The sequence below is a fragment of the Macrobrachium nipponense genome, chromosome 27, assembly GCF_015104395.2.
Source record: "Macrobrachium nipponense isolate FS-2020 chromosome 27, ASM1510439v2, whole genome shotgun sequence".
Classification (NCBI taxonomy): domain Eukaryota; kingdom Metazoa; phylum Arthropoda; class Malacostraca; order Decapoda; family Palaemonidae; genus Macrobrachium; species Macrobrachium nipponense.
Window position 1 is genome coordinate 24078739 of NC_087216.1, and position 24529 is coordinate 24103267.

General features: G+C 38.3%; 1 protein-coding gene across 4 annotated transcripts in view; it reads left to right on the plus strand.

Annotated features, from left to right (window-relative positions):
- LOC135200928 (F-box/WD repeat-containing protein sel-10-like) overlaps positions 1 to 24529 on the plus strand; it is a 50422-nt gene that overhangs the window by 21037 nt on the left and 4856 nt on the right. For 3 of the 4 annotated variants that reach the window (XM_064229705.1, XM_064229703.1, XM_064229704.1), the window contains exons 2-6: positions 7260 to 7444; positions 8595 to 8708; positions 15031 to 15261; positions 15682 to 15814; positions 17796 to 17953. In XM_064229705.1, the coding sequence (XP_064085775.1) occupies positions 7325 to 7444; positions 8595 to 8708; positions 15031 to 15261; positions 15682 to 15814; positions 17796 to 17953 (756 nt within the window). In that variant the 5' untranslated portion in view covers positions 7260 to 7324. The remainder of the gene's footprint in view (positions 1 to 7259; positions 7445 to 8594; positions 8709 to 15030; positions 15262 to 15681; positions 15815 to 17795; positions 17954 to 24529) is intronic. The other variant, XM_064229706.1, reaches the window with a different exon arrangement.

Below are 24529 nucleotides of genomic sequence, written 5' to 3' on the forward strand. Positions count from 1 at the left end.
TTCATTAGCCCTGTAACTCTTTTCTTACCCAGTTGGTGCTTAGTACATAACTAGTTAGTTAAATATCTTAGTTTAGCCAGACCTCTGAGCGGATTAACAGCTCTCCTAGGGCTGGCCCCGACGGACTAGATGTTTTTACGTGACTAGGAACCAATTGGTTACTTAGCAACGGGAGCTACACCTTATTGTGGGATCCAAACCACAATATACCTAGAAATGAATTTCTAACCACCAGAAATAAATTTCTCAGGCTCTGCATTGGCGGCAGGCTGGAGCGAACTCGGGCTACCAGATTGATAAGGGGCGAGTACGCAATCTACTCGTCCAATGAGCATTGAAATAACAATGGCGGTCATTTTCCTACGATATCTTTTTCAACGCTTTCGACGCTAAATTTGTTGGAACTCTCTCCTTTTTAAAAATTTTCGTCATTTACGTTACATTCGCTAAATTCATGCAAGTTTTGTTAAGTGCCTCTCTTTATTTTCAGTCCTGTGTAAATTAATGTTCTTTTTATCAACATCACCTTTTTTCTGCAACCAAGCATAAGCTTTATACTTTCATCGTCAACTTTATCTCAAACATCTTGACCGAAAGATATTCATTATTTAGATGTTTTTTGGTGTGTCAAGTTTTGCGGTCTCTCTCTCTCTCTCTCTCTCTCTCTCTCTCTCTCTCTCTCTCTCTCTCTCTCTCTCTCTCTGTCTCGCTCATCATCTTGACCGAAAGGTAAATTCATTATTTAGATATTTTTTTATGTCTAAAGTCTCTCTCTCTCTCTCTCTCTCTCTCTCTCTCTCTCTCTCTCTCTCTCTCTCTCTCTCTCTCTCTCTCTCTCTCTCTCTCTCTCAAATGACTTTTATCGTCAGTTTTATCCCAAACATCTTGACCGAAAGGTAAATTCAATATTTAGATATTTTTTGGTGTCTAAAGTTTCTCTCTCTCTCTCTCTCTCTCTCTCTCTCTCTCTCTCTCTCTCTCTCTCTCTCTCTCTCTCTCTCTCTCATAAAGAAAATTTACATCAATCAACATATTCCGACAAGGAAAATGAATAAAGTGAACATTGTGTATACTAATTGATGCAATAGGAAAAAGAATGCCAAAAGCATGCAAACTGTGTAAAGTGTGGTATAGCACAGTCAATCCACAAAACCTGATCAGAAAATGTTCAGCATGCAACATTCCCACGCATCCACAATGTGCTGAGGTCATGCAAAATACGTGTAAGGATACTAGAGTATTTTGTTCAACATGTCTATCATGGATAGACAATGTTATTAAATCAAGACTTAATGTGCAACTAGTAGAAGATGAAGAGGAAGAGAAAGAAGAGGAAAACGGAAGAGAAGAAAACAAAACTGAAATGACAGAAAAAAATAATGAAAACAAAGAACAAGACAATAGTATGGATGCAGAGATACTCTCAGATAATACATATGAGGCAATGAAGCAGCATACATATAAAGAAATAAATTATGACATGACAACACAAAATAAAGTCCCGAAGAGGCTTTACCCAGATCTGCATACTGATGGGATAGAGATAGAAAAAATAGAAAAGAAAGACAAAGTCTGCTCCCTTTTAAAAAGAGGGAATTGCAGATTCGGTGAAAGATGTTACTACAAACATCCCAAGGTATGTCACATTTATGAAATCTATGGTAAATGTGCATACCTAGACGGCTATGAGGATGAATGCAGAGATCTACATCCAAAAATATGCAAAAACCTAAAAGAAGGAAAAGGATGTAAGTTCGACAAAAAATGTAAATATATGCACCCTTTAGCCATGAATCAAAATCAATTAAATAATCAATTAAATAATAAAATCCAAAATAGAAAAGAAACAAATAAAGAGAGGAACAAAGAACATGAGGCTAAGGAAAAAAGCAAGCCATCACCGCGATATGGTGTGTCAGCAAAGAATTTCCAAGCATCAGCTCCAAGATACAGCTCAAGAGATAAATACTGTATTTACGATGCTAGGGGACGGAGAAAATTGCAGATTCAGACACAAAATTAATAATTATGATGAAGGAAGATCAAATATTTTGGAAAAGTTGGATTTTTTAATGTCAGAATTTCTGGAAATGAAGAAAAGAACAACATACCAGAACAGGAAAGAGACATGGGAAAATCCTTATTATTACTCCTATTAAATGAAGGAGATAACACGCAAACCATCATAGTGATGAATGCGCAGGGTTTAGTTACGAGTAACTCAAAAAGAAAAATAAAGTTCTTAGAAGAATTAACCCAAATTGAAAAGAAAATAGATGTAATGAATATAAGTGAAACCTGGTATTCCCAAGAGACTGGTAATGATGATCAAATAAAAGGGTTCCAAACTTACAGATCAGATAGAAAAAATAGGAATCAAGGGGGAACCGCAATATATGGGAAAGACAAAAAACAAGGAAAAATATAGGAATATAGTAACTCAAAATGTGAACTAATAGCGGTAGAATTTGAATCTGAAAAATTAATGAATATAGTAATATATAGACCCCTAATACTAAAGAGTTTGACACAATAATAGAAAAATTGGATGATATATGTAGAAATCACAAGGACTGGACTCTTCTCCTATCCGGAGACTTCAACATTCCATTCGTAGACTGGAAAGAACGAATGGGAGATGGTGGATGTATTTATACATATAAAAAAGAAAGTAATAGTAGTGCAGAAGATAAGAGGCAATTCGAAAAGCTATTAGATATGTAAATAGAATACAACATTCAACAGATAAATCACCTGCCAACAAGAAAGGAAAATACTTTTGACCTAGTATTTGTGAACGAGGTGAATTATGTTAAAAAAATAATAGTTTATAATGCGAGTATTTCAGACCATAATGTCATAGAATTAACAGTCCATTCTAAAGCAAGTGAAAACAGAGATAAGCAAGAAATGAAAAAGTGGGAAGGATATGGAAAATACAATTTCTACAGTGAAAGTATAAAATGGTCAGAAATAAATGAAGAATTAAACAAAGATTGGGATAACATTTTCGTAAGTGATGATAAACAGGTAAATACGGAGATATTATATAAAATATTAGAGAAAATAGTGGATAAATATATACCGAAGAAGAAAAGTAAACATCAGTCATACAAACCAAGAGACAGAAGGATCTTGTTCCAGAAAATCAGAAAGTGGAAAAAAGGTCTTGCAAAAGAAAAAAATGCATGGAAAGTGATGAAACTAAAAAGTAAGATAGAAAATGCAGAACAAAAGATGATACAATCAAAAGAAAATGATAAATGGGACTTGGAAGAAAAAACCCTAGTAAATATCAAGCAAAACCCCAATCTATTGTACTCGTACGCAAAAAAGATGAATAAAAGAAGAATAGAAATAGGCCCTCTAAGAATAGAAGGGAGATTAACAAATGAAAAAAAGGAAATATGCAACATATTGGCAGAAAGATAAAAGAGAGAATTCATCCCTAGAATTAATATTGAAGATAATGATACAGAAATAAGGGATGAAAATAGTGAATATTTATCAGACACACATATTAATGAAGCCGATATTGTGCAGGCTATTAATGAAATTAAAAATGGAGCTGCAGCTTGGCCTGATGGTGTCCCTGCTATTTGGTTAAAGAAAGTAGTTCATTCTATCGCAAAGCCACTTGCAATATTATTAAGACAAAGTGTAGATACAGGCAAGATTTATGATGAGCACAAATTAGCATATATTACCCCTACATTCAAAAGTGGATCAAGACTAGAGGCAAGTAATTATAGACCTGTGAGTCTAACGTCATATATGAATGTGTATGAAAGGGTAATGAAGAAAAATATTACGAAACATTTAATAAAAAATAATCTGTTTAATATAGGACAACATGGTTTTGTACCCGGAAAAAGTACACATACCCAACTGTTAGTCAACTGTGAGAACATATACAAATATATGAAAAACGGAAATGAAACAGATGTGGTTTATCTAGACTTTGCAAAAGCTTTTGACAAGGTAGATCATAATATATTAGCGAAGAAAATGAGAAAACATAATATAGTGGACAAAGTAGGAAGATGGTTAAAAGAGTTTTTACACAACAGAAAACTGATAGTTATTGCAAACGATGAGAAATCGGATGAAGCTAAGGTAAGAGCCGGTGTGCCACAAGGTACGGTGTTAGCTGCATTAATGTTTGTTATTATGATCGCAGATATAGACAGTAATGTTAAGGACTCGGTAGTGAGTTAAAGACCTTGGTGTGATGTTGAATAGGAACATGTTATGCAATGAACAAATAGCAATTCTATTGGCAAAATGTAAAGCAAAAATGGGAATGTTGTTACGGCACTTCAAAACAAGAAAAGCTGAACACATGATTATGCTTTATAAAACGTATGTTCGTAGTCCACTTGAATATTGCAATATGCTATGGTACCCATACTATCAAAAGGATATTGCACAAATAGAGAGTGTACAAAGATCCTTTATAGCTAGAATAGAAGAAGTTAAGGATCTTGACTACTGGGAAAGACTACAATCTTTAAAATTATATAGTCTAGAAAGGAGAAGAGAACGCTACATGATAATTCAGGCATGGAAACAGATAGAAGGAATTGCCGAAAACATCATGGAGCTAAAAATATCAGAAAGAGCAAGCAGAGGTAGATTAATAGTGCCCAAAACTATACCAGGATAAATAAGGAAAGCACAGGACATTAATCCACTACGCAACAGCATCGACAATGTAGCGTCTATTCAGTGCGTTGCCAGCTCATCTGAGGAATATATCAGGAGTGAGCGTAGATGTGTTTAAGAATAAGCTCGACAAATATCTAAGCTGCATCCCAGACCATCCAAGATTGGAAGATGCAAAATATACCGGAAGATGCACTAGCAACTTTCTGGTAGACATTAGAGGTGCCTCACACTGAGGGACCTGGGGCAACCCGAACAAGATGTAAGGTCTGTAAGGCTCTCTCTCTCTCTCTCTCTCTCCTCTCTCTCTCTCTCTCTCTCAAATGACTTTTATCGTCAATTTTATCCCAAACATCTTGATCGAAAGGTTGAAATCATTATTTAGATATTTTTTGGGTCTAAAGTTATGCTCTCTCTCTCTCTCTCTCTCTCTCTCTCTCTCTCTCTCTCTCTCTCTCTCTCTCTCTCTCTCTCTCTCTCAAATGACTTTTATCGTCAGTTTTATCTCGCACATCTTGACCGAAAGGTTGAAATCATTATTTAGATATTTTTTGGTGTCTAAAGTCTCTCTCTCTCTCTCTCTCTCTCTCTCTCTCTCTCTCTCTCTCTCTCTCTCTCTCTCTCTCTCTCTCTCTCTCTCTCTCTCTCTCTCTCTCTCTCTCTGTCTGTCAAATGCTAAACCAAAATACTGAAGGCTTCTGTTGTCTGAATTCCTGCACAAGGGGAGATCTGTTATTTTTTCCATCTTCAGCTGTTTCATTCTTTTTGGCAAAGTAACATATACCTTTTTTTTTCCACACGCCAGTTCTTTTCTGTCGGCCCCTCGCTTCAACAGCTTCTAAATTACCTCGCTAAATTTATTTATTTTTCCTTTATTTAATTAGCCTCTACAAGATTTCAAGTTTTAGTGTTGTTTAACATGGGGTTTTATCAACAAAGCAACTTATTCAGATTCTGAAAAAGGACTTTTTCAACCAAAAGTGATTCGGTATCACAAACAGAATGAACCTGACTCATGATTTATTGCTTTGTACAGTATTTTCTTCTTCTTCTGAATAATAACAATAACAGTAACAATAACAATAACAACAATAACCATAATGATAATAATAATAATTATATAAATATTAACAATAAAAAATAATAATAACAGAGAATGTATACTGGGTAACACACGAGCTAACAAAAATTAATATTGTTTTAAACTTATAAAAAAAAACTTTGTACATTCTTTAATGTAGCATCCTACCGTCTTTGTCACAAGAAGAACTCCCGTTTTCACTTAACAAAAACAGAAAACAGTCTTCCACGGTTTTTAAGATAGCTGACGAAGTTCAAGGTAGACCAAGAGAGAGTTAGGGTATATCTGTTCCATCAGGTTACAAGCGAATGCAGACCATTCGTTAATTAGTTTTTCCTTTTCTAATGACTGATCTCCTCTTTTCTGTATTTTTATGACCAGTTATGACTTCCAAATGAAGACCATATTCTTTAGAAGATTAATTTCAAGTCAGTGGTCCCTGTGGTGGCTTGTTCCATATGAAAATAGGGTTCATCTTCAGAATAATAATAATAATAATAATAATAATAATAATAATAATAATAATAATAATAATAATAATAATAATAATAATATGTAACCTATTATATATCTATATATTCGTTGGTTTGTCCTATTTCCTATGGTAATTACCGATATATCAACCTATGTTTTTCTTCAACAGAGGTTAATTGTGTTAATAAAGAGCATTGTTTGTTCTGGTTGTCTTACTTGTTTGCATTCTTTGTGCTCACGTCTTTCTAGCCGATCAAATGGTTTTTGGTTGAGCTATTTAATCTTCTCTCTCTCTCTCTCTCTCTCTCTCACACACATTTTTTTTTTTACATTTTTCTGGCCTGGGCAGGAGAAGGATTTGCAGGTTCCAGTCCTTTTAGTCTTTGGGAAACAAAAAATAAAATGTATATACCCAGGCATCGTATATAGCTTAGTAAAAAGGCTAACTGTATATTTTACCGTTTTACTATCTCTTGATATTTACAGAATATGACCACCTAACAGAAGAATTAAATATTTTATTTCTGTTGGTTTTTTCTTCGGGGTAACCTACATCTTGCAAACGACAAGAAATATAAATTTAACTTTATTTTTTCCACAAGGCCCTCCTTTACTATCTGTTGATATTTAAAGAGCATGACAACATCAACAGAAGAATTAAACATTTTATTTTTGTTCGTTTTTTCTTCGGGGTAACCCACATCTTGCAATGACAACATCAAAAGAAGGATTAAGCTTTTTATTTAGTTTTTTTTTCTTCGGGGTAACCCACATCTTGCAATGACCACATCAAAAGAAGATCTAAGCTTTTTATTGCGTTTTTTTTCTTCTGGGTAACCCACATCTTGCAATGACAACATCAAAAGAAAGATTAAGCTTTTTATTTAGTTTTTTTTTTCTTCGGGGTAACCCACATCATGCAATGACCACATCAAAAGAAAGATTAAAGCTTTTTATTTCTGTTCGTTTCTTCTTCGGGGGTAATCCACATCTTGCAAACGACAAGAAACATACATTTAAATCCTATATTTTTTTCTAGAGGGCCTCCAAGTCATCTTTTAAACGACAAGACATCCAATAATCCCTGGATTGAATCGCGCCAAGATGTCGAAGCTGGAGATGGTCCTGCAGTGCCCTGACGAGGAGAAACATGCTGCAGACGCCGAGAGTGTCCGAGTGCACGGGGACAAGGTCTTCTCCTGCGGGGACGACGGCAAGGTCAAGGTAGGTCATCCCAGTGGATGGCGAGGTTAGAGTTAGCCAGGCCACTATACATGGTAAATTTTGAGGGAGGCATGCCACTGTAATGGCTAGTTTAGGATAAGTCATGCTATTAAATGGCAGGTTTAGAGTACATGCCACTGTATGGTAAATTTTGGGGGCGTCATACCACTGTGATGGCAAATTTTTGAGTAATTCACGCCTTGGGAAGCTTACAGTGAGCCATGCCACTATGTGGCAAGTTTAGATAAAGTCATGCCATTATAATAGTAAGTTTAAAGTGAGTGTTATAAGTAGTATATGGTCATTTTAAGTAAGTCATGCTATCAGGGGGCCGAGGTTAAAGTATAGGTCATTCGGGAAGGTTAGTGGTGGTGTTGCTTTTAAACCTCTACTGTGAAAATCGGGGACTTGAGGTGCGTCGTTATTATTTATGGAAGGTACAGCTTAATTTTTCAGTCTTGAGACAAATGACCGAGGGGGAATATATTGTTTAATATAACTGCGGCATAAGTTGTTATTTGAGGGTTACAGGATATCGTAATGTGCAATAAAAAAAAAAAAACATTGCAGTGACCTGCTTATACAAGAATAGCCTACACAAACAACGCACAGACATCACACAAACACACACACACACACACAGAGAGAGAGAGAGAGAGAGAGAGAGAGAGAGAGAGAGAGAGAGAGAGAGAGAGAGAGAGAGAGAGAGCTGCATTGATTAGAAGCGACTACTTTCAATACAAGTTACTAGACGTTGCATGAATCCTTGACAGAACTGTATAGCAAAAAACAATTGTAAACAGAGACATGAATATATGCATTGATGATCCCGTCAGTGGAATGAATGTGTGTACAATTTTGGCTTTGAAATTCCATATTATACGAAGGAGTATGAGGACCCCTCGTATTTTAATATATCATCTTACTATTCTCCAATTAAAGACAGAAAATTCTCCAAAGGAGCAGACTGTCATTCAGTGTGACTTTTCGTATTGTGTCTATGAACGAAAAATCTTCTTTAAAATGATTAATTTATTCAAGTGCAGGCTTGAATACAAAACAGAGTGAATATTAAGAACCAGAATGACGCATGCAATTTATTGGAATATTGACTAAAAACTGCCCTTGATAAAAAGAACGCTGTTTGCAGTACGTCAGACCCAAGAAGTTGGAAGGTATAGGCCCCTTGCCGGATAGTGACCTGGAGAGCGTAATTCTTCATGGGGACAGGGTCATCACCTGTTCAGATGCAGGCAAGGTCAAGGTACGTTCAGTGAAAAACATAAATGAATAAATAAAAACAGGGCAGGTTCATCCCTTCTTTTCCAGATACCGCGATTTTTTCCGCCTTTGTCGTCTGCTTTTTGAAACCACTGCCAGATTCCTGTATCCGGTGATGATGGTACAGTTCACTGTATACCTCCCTTGTTTCCGGTTTCTTACAGTTTATGTTGATACTTTAAGCAATAATGAAGATGTTAGTTTATGTTGATACTTTAAGCAATAATGAAGATGTTAAGGGTAGGTGAGTACACGTATGAGAATCTTGCTACGCTAGGATTCATTTCTATAGTAGAATCACATCAATCGTGCATTTGATGTCTAGACCAGTCCCTTACAACGCTCCTGATTGGCTGTTGATAAGCCAATCACAGGGCTGGAAACTCAGTCTCTCTCGAGAGTCCACATAGGCAGGATCTATGTTCCACCTCTCCTGAGGGTTACTTTTGAAAGACGTATATCCCTCAGGATAGATGGAACATAGATCCTATCCATGTGAACTCTCGGGAGAGACTGAGAGTTTCCAGCCCTGTGATTGGCTTATCAACAGCCAATCGGGAGCGACGTAAGGGAGTGGCCTAGACATCAAATGCACGGTTAATGTAAACTTACTATGGTTGTTTTTCAGCATCAGCAAAGTTGTCAACTTGTTTGGAATTTTAAAAATCAATTGCCTCATTTTTTTTAAAAAGTGAGATCTGTCGCGGGATGTATTTCACGAAGATCTTGAAAATGTGTAAGACTCCCGTGGTCATTTGTTTTTAAATACTGAATTCTTTACAAACTCCAGTTAATCACATCAGCTTATTAATCTGTCTCCTCTTTGCTGTAGGTAATGTCTCTCGAAATATCTTTGAGCGGGGTCTGTATTGCAATCAGCGTCACTACTTGAAGATTTAAGATTGGAATCGCACGACCTCCACTTCGAAGTGGTCCCATGAAGTAAACAGGATAGGCAAATGAGCTGCCTCGGTGCATTGTCAGCTTTACATCAAACTCATTCAAGAATTTTTTTTTTAGATATTTCGCATTTTAAGAAAAAAAACGAGTGGAGTTATTTTTCATGATAAAGAAACAGAGTTGGGCAGTGGTATATATGAAAAAAAAAAAAAAAATAAAAAAACAGTTTAAGTAACTGAGGGAATACCGACAAAGGAAGCGAATTCAAAATCTGAAGGTGGATATTATGGAAAGTCGACCAAACCTGGTTCACTCTTGAGTGTGTAATGTCCAAAAAGTATCAACGAAGCATATGACAGGTACAAAAGTCGAAGTTATAAGAAAAATTAAGTCAAAATTTTATCTAAAAGGAAGAAGAGGAGGAGATAGAAGATTTGAGAAGATGAATGAGGACGAGAGAGAGAGAGAGAGAGAGAGAGAGAGTCTGCAGTGTTGAAAAACTGTCATAATTTAATCTAAAAGTCAGAAGTCTAAAGTTCTGAAGATGAAGTGACATAAAGTCAAAATATAATGTAAAATTCCAGAAAGAGTCTAAAGGCTACTGTGCTGAAAACTATGTTAAAATTCGATTTAAATGTCCCCAGTTTTAAGTAACTATAGACCGTAGACCGAACCACTTGGCAAATAATTCGCCGATTCCGCCTCGAGCAAATAGCGCGCAATATTGGCCGCTGAGGCCTGATTGAGAGAAACGATGCGTTTATGAATCATCAAGAGAACAAATTGGATTGAGCGCCAGACAGCCGTGGGGCTCTTAATGCCTCTTGTCCTTTGTCGTCGGTTTCCCTTGGAATATTGAATGTGCAAGATGTCGAAGACAGACAGACTGACAGACAAGAACAACGTCTTGCTTGTGTTATGTTTTGAGATGATTCCTCTTAGCGTCTTGGTGTTGGTAGTGTATTCAACGCGCATGCGCTGGGATGGGATGGGTGAATACTCCGCATGTACACAAGTCGAATGTTGGAACATCTAAATACATCACACACACACACACATACGTAGGATGTTCATGCACACAACACAGTCACTTGTAAGAATGTAGTACACATGCGTTGCATCGACTTGAGAGTTCACGCCTGTGCTTGTGTAGTAGGAGGTTTGCAGGTAGGTTAGGTGTGAGTGGACGTGCATGACATGAGCGGAGAAAAGATTGAACGATGGGGAGTCTTCAGATCGGAAATTTTCATCTTCGTAATGACATTTTCCCTTCTCTGAAATTTATCACGCGTGGATTAGCTAAAAAAAAAAAGGAGTTTGTTAATACTGTCTTGCAACTGTTAAATGTGTAATTAATCAAACTAAGAATATGTGAGGTTCCTTTCTATCTCAGTAGGCCTACACACTGCAGGCGAGTGGGAAAACGTGAATAAATTTTTGAAATGATCCCTGTTCTCTTTTTTCAACTTTTGCAGTAAACTGTGACACTGTTTTATGAATGTATTACCCGATACATTCCAAGTTTTATCTGTTGTAAATATAATAACGATGTAACACGAGCTTCGTTTTAGTAAGCCACTTATCATTTGGTAGGGGCAAAAGCCAGTGATCATCTTGGTTGAATGAGTGATTCTGTGGAAAATCTCAAGTAATTTCAAAGATTCTCTGGGTATTGCCCTAGTGCGGACGCTGCCAAATTCCCCTCCATACACTTTAAATGAAAGATATTTATCAGCATGCTTTTGTGACGCTCAAATTGAATTAATTGCGGTTTAATATATACTGACACATTTATATGTTCTGATAACTAGACGAATTTTGACCAGTTATTATCCCTGCTTCTTTCTTAGTGCACGTCGTTTTAAACCTTTCACAAATACAGATATGAAAACTTCTTAATCCCCACTTTTTGTGCCTTCCCTTAAACTAATAATTAAAATGACTTTTAGACAACTATTGTCCGCCCTTCAACGTTTTATCAAGCCAGCACACATGCGCTAGGAACTTTTTTTTTCGAAGATTATGTATAGTAAGTTAGGGAATCTCAAGATCTATAGAGTGCTTATTCTCTAGACACACGGGACCTGGTCTATGCAGAGGCAAGTATCGATGTTTATATTGTTTGAGATCCCACCAAAGCTTAATGTTAGACTACTACGGTCTCCTTCCAGATGAACACGAGACACGTTGGTTTAGGGGTTTTCAACCCAGAAATTCGATGTTAAAAGCTTACTATAAAGGTATATAAATCACTGATCACACTTGGTATTCTAAGTGTTTCCTAATCTTTTCGGGAATTTGTTTTGTAATAGTTACACAAAATCCTCTTCACAATTGTAAATTGACTCTAGAAATGTAGTTTGAGTATAATATTATGCCCACATAAAATTCTCACAAAGATACACATAAGGTGTAACAGTACTACATTATTTAATAAAATCCTCACGAGACACTTCAGTTATGCAGTCACAGTAATTTGGACTTTTAATTTTGTATGACTATTTTAAAAATCGGCAAAAATGAACAAACTTTGTGTAGGGCAGGTCTTTAAGTACAGACAGTGATCATTTATCAGTTTGCATTTAAACATTTGCTTAATTTGAATAATAAATTCAATTTTTTCACATCTGGTAATTCTGGTTTGTATAGGCTGATGTCTTAAGAGGCTTGTTCCACAAGAAGATTTGTACGTATATTTAATAATAATAATAATAATATAATAATAATAATAATAATAATAATAATAATAATAATAATAATCCCTCTTCGCTGTATAGGCTGATGTCTTAGAGCAGCGTTTCTCAACCTGTGCGCCCCGTGAGGTGCTCAGGTGTGCCCCAAGGAATAGGAAAATGATATTCTAATGTTTAAAATATCTGTAATTATTTTTCAGAAATTTTGCAGACACTGAGTATGTGTTTCTATGTCTGAGTCAAGTCTTCGATATTTGACATTTTAAACTGGGAGGTAAATTTCTTGATTTTTCTTTTCATTTCTAGTGAAGTGAAGTGTCCAGCTAAGAAAATTAAGATTAAACCTAACTGGAAATGCGACAAAAGTTATTTAAGTTTTGGCTTCACGTGGTCTGGAGATGAAAATAGCCTCTGTTTGGTTTGTGGTTGCAAAATGTCAAATGAGTCGATGCATCCTAGTAAATTAAGTAAACTTTTTTAAAATCGCATTGCAGTCTTCAAGAAAAAGACGTAAATAATTTCAAAAGACTACCTGAGTAACGTTGTCTAAAAAGCTCAAATTGCATCTTTTGAAGTATCGGAAATGATTGCCGTAAAGACGAAGTCACATACTCTTGCTGAATCTATTATTTTGCCCGCTTGCAGAAAGATGGTGAAGACTATGTTAAGAGATGACGCAGAGAAACAATTAAGTAAAATTCCACTATCAAATGATACTATTCATAGGCGTATTCTGGAAATGTCTACCGATATTGAGGAAAATGTTTGTCGTAATAAACTTCAGAATGCATACTTGGCGCTACAAGTTGATGAATCAACAGACATAAGTAACAAAGCGCAACTACTGGCTTTTATTCGCTTTATTGATGAGGATAGAATAGTAAATCAGTATCTTTACTGCAAGTATTTGCTTACCACTACTAAGGGTGAAGATATTTTCTTTATTTTGAATATTTATTTTGAGAAATTTAATTTATCCTGGGAGTCGTGTGTTGGAATTTGTACTGATAAAGCTCCATCAATGATGGGTTCCATTAAAGGTTTTGCATCATTGCTAAAGCAAAAGAATCCCAAGATAGTAACCACTCACTGTTTCTTGCATAGATAGGTCCTGATGGCTAAAACACTGGGTGTTAAATTGAAAGAAGTTTTTGATCAAGATGTCCAAATGGTAAATTTCATCAATACTAGACCAGTAAAGGCTCGTATATTTGAACAACTTTTTGAAAACATGGATTCACAACACACTCGCTTGCTATTGCACACACAAGTGAGATCGTTGTTAAGAGGAAAGGTACTCTGTCGTGTGCTTGAATTTTGCGAAGAACTATTGGCTTTTTTAAGAGAGAGAAAATAAAAGTAAATTTTGTGGACTTTTGGAATGGGAGTTTTGGATATCAAAATTGGAATATCTGACTGATATGTTTCAACACTTGAATAATCTGAACATGTCTATGCAAAGTGGAAATGAAAATCTTCTCTCATCTACCGACAGAATCAAAGCATTCCAGAAAAAAATAGTGATTTGGAAAAGAAAAGCAAGTTCAGGCTGTTTGAAAATGTTTCATTTGCTGAGAAAAGGATATTCAGACGATTTAATTCCTTTCATAGTGGATCATTTAGCGACTTTGGAAGGTAATCTGAAATATTATCTTCCCTCAATAAACACCGAGCAGTGCGACTGGATTCGCAACCCTTTCATTGATATTTCTACCGAGGACGTTGGCTTTTCGTTAACAGAAGAGGAAGAGATGGCCGCTATATCTACTGATCGGGGATTAAATATCAAGCATAAAGCGGTGACCATCGATCAGTGCTGGATTTCAGTTAAAGAAGAATATCCTTCAATAGCTAACAAGGCATTAGCGATTTAATTGCAGTTTTCCACATCTTATCTTTGTGAACAAGGATTTTCTGTACTAACTAACATTAAATGTAAAAGTAGATCAAATATCAAATCTATTGATGAAGAGTTGAGTTTTTTTTTATCACATATAAGGCCCAACATTCACAAAATTGCTAATTCTCATCAAGCGCAGGTTTCACATTAGGATACATAAATGCAAAATGCAATATCTAAAGAATGAATGGTTATCTTAGAATACATATCTATTATTTTCCTACTACTACTACTACTACTACTACTACTACTACTACATATAATTATTATTATTATTTTATTATTATTATTATTATTATTAAATAAAAATATGCAGCATATAAAAACACATATTTTAAAATATGCTTGAACGGTATTCACAAAAAAGTAAAATATCGTTTCAGGAAGAGAGTATTGCCGTACCAGCAATCTAAAGTTTCTGAAACTTCGCAATAAATTCAAATTTCATAAGTATTTTGTCCATATTAAAAAAAAAAAGGTGCGCCCCGAGGTAAAAAGGTTGAGAAACACTGTCTAGCGCCTCAGTGGCGTGGTTGGTTTGGTGTTTGCTTCTCACCTCGGTGGGCGCGGGTTCGATTCTCGGCCATTCCATTGAGGTGTGTGTGAGAGAGAGAGATGCGTATTTCTGGTGATAGAAGTTCACTCTCGACGTGGTTCGGAAGTCACGTAAAGCCGTTGGTCCCGTTGCTGAATAACCACTGGTTCCATGCAACGTAAAAACACCATACAAACAAACTGTCTTAGAAGGCTTGTTCCACAAGGAGGTTTGTACGTTAACAATGATAATAATAATAATCCCTTTTTGTCCACAGGTCTTCGACAGGAACCTGAAGCTCATCAAGGACTTGGCCGCCCACGACTACGCCGTGTACGACGTCTTCGTGTTCGGCGACACCCTCTTCACGGGCAGCATAGACACGAAGATCAAGACGTGGGACGCCAACACCTTCGAGCTGAAGAAGACCATCGAGAGTCACGACGAAGCCGTCCGCAGATTCTGCACCGACGGGAAGCTGATATACGCCGGGGACGAGAAAGGAGAGGTGAGGAGAGAATATACCTTGGAGAGAATAATTATTTTTGTTCAAGCGCGCGAATCATATAGTGTGTATAGTTTATATTGCTGATAGTTTATCTTGTTTTTTATACACATTTTTAACTGTTATTCATGTGAACTATTATGGAGTGGATTTTAACTAGCACCAATACGTTGTTTCACTTTCCTTCGTGGCTTCATGGCATTTGATTTTATTTATATATACTTCACGTTCCATATTTTTGTGATTCGTTACATGTATTGTATGTATAATAGACCAAACTGACCTTGTTAAATTATTCCAAAATTTTTTTTATTGTACTCACCAGAGATAAATACCCCAACCAGGCAAACTTACTCCATAGAGAACTTTAATAAATATAGAATACACCAAATACAAAGTCACAATTTTTTTTTTTCTCATCAGGTACGTGGCTACACTCCCGAAGGAGAACTGAGCGTTCTGTACAATGTAGTAGAGGAAGTGTGGAGCATGTACGCCAAAGGTGATCTTCTGTACACCGTCCGCGACAGAGGAATTACGATCACTCAGCTCAAAGGTAAGCAGTGTAAGGACGTTTTTTTTTTAATTGTATAATTATACAAAGCCGTTATTTGATGTAGCCCGAGTTTCATTTTATTTTTGGAAGTTAGGATTGAAAACAATTAGTCCTATAGTTCATTATTTTTGCAAGAGATTTAACAGTTCTCAAAAGTATACTGATTCTAGCTTGTACATATATATAAAGAGTGAATAGGCCCGACCTCAATTACATAACATTGTAGGTCATTAGTTTTTGTAGAAACATCCGTTATTATTACGTATAGTTTAGCCTCAGGATATTCAACTGCTCAATCTCTTTAGAACAAACATTACAATTCTATAAACAATCTCTCCCATCAAAAAGGTAATGCTATAATAATGATGCATATCTCGACAAACACTGTAGTTACACAGTTTTTTTTATCTCTATTTTGACTGAAAGTTGGCAATTCACAAATATGACTAGTCTGTATGTGTTATTCATTTTACTATTTAACAGAGTATTATCTGTTGCTAAATTTGTGTCTTTCTTCGACTCGAGCAAGCTGCCAGGTGGCTTCTCACCTTCATTTTTTGCTGGTACTACTTTGATCACTGTTCTGTTGAGCTCATCCCCTCATAGGGCCTTATAACTTGTCATTTTGGAGAAGGGCCATGTAGCCACGTTATTACCATAGTTTAAACAATTTTCTATGGCCATAGTTGATTTTTTTTATGGTTTTTCAGCCACTGCAGTTTCTAATAAACATCAAGTAATTTGATTTGTATCACTTGCTCTTGATTATTCACGTTAAACTTTCAGGATATTAAGCAACTCAGTTATATTAACTTCTGATATAATCCTTTTCATGCTTTGGTGTACACAAGCAACCATCAGAGCAACTTAAGCCTTCCTTTCCCTCTCACTTTAATAGAAGTATCTAACAAATTAGTATTGCTTTTCCAAATGGCCACAAGTATTTTGAAGATAGTTTCCAAAATGTTTAGTTCACAGTATGGTCTTATTCTTACATAAAGTATACAAGAAAATAAGTTATGCATTTAGAATATCATGAGTTCATGTTTAAAAATGGTAACAGGGAAATTTTGTTGAAAAAGTTAGAGAAATTGTTAAATGATTACCTAATTGGTACACATTAGAATATAAGATATCTTATTTATAGCTCCTTATAAACTCTCAAGTGATGTTTATTCTTTTGTGCTGCAATGAAGTAGGCGGTACATATGCTGGTTTACTCTCTGCACATTCACATTGTCTCGGCTTGTTACACAGTTATGTTTATCAGACATTGCCATCTTCCTTTTCGACTATACTGTTTTTTTCCATCTGTCCATCTGCCTGTGGTGTTTGCGCATGGTAACACTGCGTCCCAGGCTTTAAATAATATCCTGTTTCGAATATTACCGGTGTAATTTGCATACAGTAAATTATTAAGACACTTTTCAGTTGCAAATGTATACCCAGATATCCTTTTATTTACCTAAAACTTACACATAGCATAACTATTGAAAGCCCGGGATTCAGTGTTACCATGCGTGACCACCACATAGGTACATTGCCTTCCTTCTGTGACTTGTCCTTTGTATAGGAACTAAGTTCCTCTCAAGAGGTGGGTTTGTCACTTCATTTGTGATTAGGACCAACTTTTTATTCCCCATTTTTTATTATTTTTCCTCCAGGGGTAGATGGAATATGAGTATCACGCTGCCCATTAATGTATCAAGACACGCTAGGAAATTTCCGATTTTTTTCAAAAAAACCTACTTTATTGAAGGAATGTGAGCACACTTTATAGAGTGGTATGATGTCCAATATAAACAAACAAAAGTAGGCCTAGATGAAAAAATTGTAGTGTATTCCTTATAATGAATGTTTCCAGTCTTAGTATAGAAGCAATTAAAACCATGCAATAAGAATTACAAGCAGCAAATATTTACTGCCCAAGCTTTTCCCCCACTCAAAGGATTTAATTGACTCTATAACTGACATTTTCCAGGAGAAGATAACAAATTCTGCCACATCCAGTCGCTGGATGGGAGAGCACCCATTTATGCCAATGACGATTGGCTCATCTTTCCTGATACCTCTGGATTGAGTCTGGATGTTCGAGAAAATAACAAGACATCTGGCTTTGCCCTTAAAGGTCAACTTAAGGTAAGAAAGAACATGGTTTCCTCATTAGAATTAAGGTCATAAGTATAGTAAGTTGGAGTACAGTACTAGTTTTGTATGCATATGAAACTTGTGCTTTCTCCCTGTATCCACGTCAAATTTAGGAATTTTACCAGTATTTAGGAATTTTACCAACGAGCATAGGCTATCGCCATACGGAATAGAATGTACATCTAATGTTCTGCTGCAGAGTGAGTACCACACAAGCTCTTTGTGCACAGATACTTGAAGTGTTGATTTTTTATAACAGATATAAAAGTTAATTACCAATCAATCTTTAAAGATAGGTAAATTTTACATTTTATATTCATATGGTATTCAGTCTATTAAAATTCAGTACAAATCCAGTAATCATAAATAGTCTTGTTTTAGAGCTATTGGTTCTCTAGCTGCTTCAGCTTGTCCTGGTCATGCTTTCGAGCTATTGGCTCTCTTATTGCCTCATCTTGTTCTGATTTTGAACAAGGAAAACTCTGAGTATGATGGCCGGAAGACTCCTGTATCATGTCATCTTTGTGTGACTTGGTAGCATCCAAACATTTATCACTTCACTTCTGGAAAACTTGTTTGGTGTAGCAAGTTTGTCTGGGGCCAAAAGTTTGTAGTGGACATGGACTGGATGACCCTTGGTGACTGTGATGGGTTTGGTCAGGTCGTGCTGCAAGACATCCTTGAATACCTCCAGAAACTCCTGTAGGAGGCGATGCATCTCTAGCGCTGGAGCAGGAGTGAGAGGGGCTGTAGGGCGGGTCATGAGATCAGCTGTTGTCTTGCTACATCCACCAGCATGTTTTGGTCTCTTATAAAGAAAGCTCTAAAAAGTGGGATTGTTATGTTTGCTAATGAACGTTCAGTTGTAATTCTTTCCCCGAACAACAAATTCACCATTTCCTGTATATTTTTAGTCAGACCCCACTGGCAGAGGACATCCGGAGAGTGCTGGAGTGGGATTAAGGCATTCATGCAGGTTGGCTGGCACAAACGGTTTGCAAGTGCTGGTGTCACAGAGGAACTTTTTGATCACTCGTCAGTGATGAAGAAACATGTAGAGCCTTTCTACCCATACCTTGAAAAAAGACAGCGATAGGCAGAATTGTTACCTCCTAAGAAGCAACCCATCTGCCCAGCTTTGACTGTTAATTATTTTGTTGGTTGGCCCGTTGCTTTGGCCCACTTGCATGTTTTTTTATGTGTGGCAGCTGCTTTCACATATTCGGGTTTCACTCTCAAACCTCCAGTGGTAGAAGCACGTGACCTTGGGATATTCTTCTCTTTTGGGGTTTACTTTGGCTTGTTTTCCCTCCTGAAGCTTCAGAAGCAGGGGCCCTCTGTCTGGCTGTCTGTCTCTGTGTCACTCTGCTGCTGTGGCTGTGGGGTTGCGGCAGCTGCTGTGGGTGGTTGTGTGGGCTGCGTCGACTTGTGGGCCAGGTGGACAGAGTCAACCATTTTAAATTACGTGTTGAGGAGCATGGTTGATGCATTGGGGATGGCGGCAACTGTTTGGTGGGGTTAATTTTGTGAGCAGGACCCCTCTCACAAGGACCATTGTAATCTCTGTGCAGCCATCTGCGGTGGGGATCGTTACTAGCCACCACAGCTGCTATATCTAGACATGTGATGCCTGCTGGTCTCCTATTGCTGCCCCTACGTTGCCTAGGAACTTCCTAGCTCTGAGGGCTGGCGGCATGCTGAAGAACAACCTTAGTTGGTCCTTCAGTGCTTCACAGGTGACTGTGGTCTGTTGGTTAGCGAGCCATTCTGTGATTTGCTTGAAGATGTCATCTAGTACGAACTCGAGAATGATGTCAGCTTTGCAGGATGAAGATGGTCTCCACTCTGAAGAACCAGGCCCCTGGGTTGTGAAGGGTGGTGGGTGGATGCTTGCTGCTGTGGCATTGTCACTGGATGGGGTGAGGCTGGTGCTGGCAGAGTGGGTCGTCTTTGGCCAAGATCACTAGTGTAGAGACAGCAGGGTGAGAGATATACAGTAACTAGGTATACTCTAATTTAACACATAATCAAAACTCTAGACATGTCAACAATCATGAGCAGAAAAGTAAGATTTAAACCGGGAACAAGAAGACATACTGCTGGGAGAAAATGACAAATTTTAACCAATTTGTATTTTTCATAACTAACAAACCTGAGGTCTTAACATTAGGATAATACTAGCGCCAAGTTGGAAACCGGTAGAATTAATAATAAACTTGTGAGATCCAGGGACTATTGACTTCTATACCAGGTCACGGGGTATGTAGTACCCAGAATGCCCTTGGTGTCCTGTGACCCGACAGTTACCCTTCCAACCGAGTTTAGACTGCTAGAGGGGGGCCTTTATCTGTTAAGACCTCAGGTTTGTTACTTATGAAAAATACAAATTGGTTAAAAATTTGTCATTTGTTCATATACAAAACAAACCTTCGGTCTTAACGTTAGGATAGCCTTACTTGTTGGTGGGAGGTAAGTCTCCATAGCTGACCGGGAGTTTGCCACCTTTATCCATTTCCGAATAGTAGATGTATTCTAGGACAATGGACGATTAACCCTTGAACCAAAGATATATAGAATCTATATGTTTCCCTCTCTGGGTGTTCCTACGATGCCATGGTTTATTATATTACGGAAGATGGAGAACTCTCTATTCTCATAAACCACTCCTGTCCCTTGTATCTTGATCTATTATCACCCCTCTCTCTCCCAATTATTGAGAGGAGTGTGTTGCTACTGAAAAGTATACTTTACTCTAGATTATCTTTACAGTATGGCTGACCACCTCACCTGCATCTAGTCCGTTCCAGCTCATGATGGTACTCTCCTTCATACTGCCCGTAGGTAAAGGAATAGAAAGAAAGTAGTAAAGAAGAAAGACCCTTCATACTGCCTGTAGGTAAAGGCATAGAAAGAAAGTAGTAAAGAAGAAAGACCAGTCATCTCATTCATTCTACTTTCATACCTTCATTTTAGACTACACACAAACTAACCCGCCAGGGGTACTGGATGAGCTATACCACCTGCAGGGCTGCTGCCACTGGACCCAAGGAAAAAGTGTCCAAGGATGTACGGGCAGCATTATTTATATAAAAAGAAGTGAAAGTTGTTTGGCGTTGCCAAATACCAGCTTTCAAAATCCTCTCCACAGACATATTTTTCTTGAATGCCAAAGAAGCACTCAAGCCCCTGATGTCATGAGCTCTAGCCCTCTCCAGGCTATTTGACCCTCTGTCTTCTGCCATGTATGCATTCCTGATCGTTTCTCTCAGCCAAAACGATATTGTGTTCTTAGACACTTCCTTTTTGTTCCGTCCTGTACTTACAAACAGCCTCCGGCACCCTGGCCTGAGATGCCTCGTTCTTCTTAAGTAGGCTCTTAGTACTCTGACGGGACACAGAAGCATTTCTTCCTCGTCATTGTCTACAAATTCTGCCAGAGAAGGTATGGAAAAGGAGTTGAATCTGCCATCCACTACTCATGGGTTTTGAGTTTTGGCTACGAATTCTGGGACAAACTCAAATACCATAGACTTCCAACCTTTTGAATGCTTCACCACATATGACAGACCATGCAGTTCCCCCACCCGTTTGGTTGAGGCTAGGGCCAATAAGAAGACTGTCTTTAGGGTCAAGCTCCTATCTGTGGACTGTCTCAATGGCTCGCAGGGGGGCTTTGTAAGACTACTCAGTACCATGGTCAAATCCCAATCAGGGTGCTTTTAGTTCCTTCGGAGAACAGGACTGCTCAAAACTCTTCATTAACTTAGCCAACTCCCATGAAGAAGAAATGTCCGCACCTTCCATGCATAGGACCGAGGCTAGAGAAGCCCTGTATCCCTTTACAGCAGATACAGACATATGCCTTTCTGTACTGAGATATATCAGAAAATCTGCTAACTGCTGAATAGTGGTTCCGAGTGGAGACAAGTTCCCTCTACGACACCAATTACAAGCTAACCATTTTCCTTGGTAGACTGCTGCAGATGACCTTTTGATATTTCCTGCCATCTGTGTCGCTGCTTTCTGAGAAAAGCCTCTTGTTCGCAGGAGATACTTGACAATCTCCATCTGTGAAGTGATAGGGACTTCACCAGCTTGTGGTACTTCTCCACGTGCGGCTGACATAGTAGGTTGTTCCATGGAGGTAACTCGGCACGACTGTTATTTGTTCCAACAGATCCGGAAACCATCCTGCCTTCGGCTTATGGCCGAGGTTCTGAGACTGGATTACCTTGTTCAGAACCTGACAGATTAGACAAAATGGTGGAAATGCGTACACGTCCAGATTGTCCCGTGGGCGTTGTTGCACATCTTCTGCTACTGCTTCTACGTCTGGAACTACTGAACAATACACTTCCAACTTTCTGTTGTACCTGGTTGAGAATAGGTCTATGATCGGCCTTTCCCACAATATGAGCATTTTGTCCACTACCTCTTGATGCAAGGACCACTCTGTTCCCAGGATCTGATCCCTCTGGCTCAACTTGTCGGCCACTATGTTTCTTTTTCCTGGAATATATCTGGCCCTGATGTCTACTAAGTTCTCTACAGCCCACTGATGAAGTTGAACTGTCCTCATGTGCAACTGCCAAGATACGAGGCCTCCTTGCTTGTTTACATAAGCTACTACTGTGGTGTTGTCCGACATCAATACCACTGATTGCCCCTTCACCCTCTCCCAGAATTCCTGAAGTGCCAGAAACGCTGCTTTTAACTCCAACACATTTATATGGAGTTCTCTGCCCTCACAACTCCATTTCGCTGAAATCATCAGCTCCTCCATGTGGGCTCCCCAACATTTTGAGTGATTCATCCGAGAACAGCAAGAACAGCAAGAGGTCTGGAGAGGGTTGCTGAAGGGGGACTCCCATTGTCAGATTGTTGTCCTGCACCCACCACAGTAGGTCTTTCCTTACCTCTGTCAACAAGGAAATTTGCTCATGTGGGTGATCTACCATTGGCGACCAAAACTCCTTCATCCTCCATTGCAGAGATCCAAGGTGTAGCCTCCCTTGTGGTACCAGCTTCTCCAAGGAAGTTAGAATTCCCAGTACTACTTGCCACTGTCTTGCTGGGTGTCTTTGTTTTTCCAGAAAGGCATTCATCACTTGTTTGCATTTCTCTGCCCTCTGGTCTGCTGGGAACACTTTGACTTTTACTGTCTGTAATCATACCCAGATACACCAGCCGTTGACTTGGATCCAACTTTGACTTCTCCTGATTTATCACAATGCCTAGGATGTGACATAACTGCAGAAGGGTAACCCTGTCCCAAAGTAATTTTTCTCTGGACTTTGCTATTACCAGCCAGTCGTCTAGGTACCTTATTAGCCTGATTCCCTGAGCATGTGCCCATGTTGACACGAGAGTGAATACTCTTGTAAAAACTTGCGGAGACATTGTTAACCTGAAGCACAGGACTCTGAATTGGAACTCTTTCTCTCCAAGACTGAAGCGGAGAAATTTCCTGGAAGACTGATGGACTGGGATCTGAAAGTATGTGTCCTTTAAATCAATTGTCAGCATAAAGTCCTTGACCCTGACTGCTGCTAGAACCATCTTTGAGGTCTCCATCCTGAATCTGGTTTTTCTTATAAACAGATTCAATGCTGGCAGATCTATCACTGTCCTCCAATCCCTGTTGGCTTTGGGGACAAGGAAAATGCGGCTGCAAAACCCCTTTGACGGAATTGATACTTGTTCCACAGCCCCTTTTTCCATCGTCTTCTTCACTTCCTCTTGCAGAATAAAAGCCTTCTAAGGTTCCTGAGCATAAGCGAGTTGCGGTAATGGATGCTCTGCCAAGGGTGGGGTTACTTCGAATGGAATCAAATAACCAACTCTGAGAACATCCACCACCCACTGCTCCGCTCCATATTCCTGCCACACCTTCAAATGATTTGCCAGGCAACCCCCACTGGTGTGGCTGAGTGATGAGAGGCGCCCATCCTGTCGTCTTGAACCTCTCCCCCTTCCCCTAATACCCCTTCCTCTGTTGGTTCTATTGTGAAAGGGCTGATAAGTTAACTTCTTGGGGAAGAGGGTCTTGTTGCTCGAGATGTTAGGTCTCACTGGCTTCTTACAAGGTATTTGCTGATGCCTTATCTCAATAGGATTAGCTTGACTTCCAGATGTTTTCCTAACTGACTGCTGTACTAATCTGTCGTTAGTGTCCATCCTTCTTTTATCTATAGCATCTTCCAGTATGCCCTCTGGCAATAGCAATTGAGGATGTAGGATATCCCCCTTTCTCATTGCTAGCAGGGAATCTAAATCAACAGTGCGGCTTAATCTAGTCAAAGCTGCATCTCGCCTCATCAACAGGATATTTGCCCAAACATTGGCACTTAAATTTGTCAAGTACGCAATTGCTTTCGAACCTGATTGTAGCAATCTGATAAACATTGACTCATCCACTACTTTTCTCGTTACTTCTGAGGATGCAATTTTTGCCACTGCTGATGACCAAAGGTCTAACCAAAAAGCAGTCTGAAAGACAGGAGAAGCTGTTGCTTCCAAAGTAGCAGCTTCCTGACAAGTCATTGAAGGGCATTCCATCTTAACTTG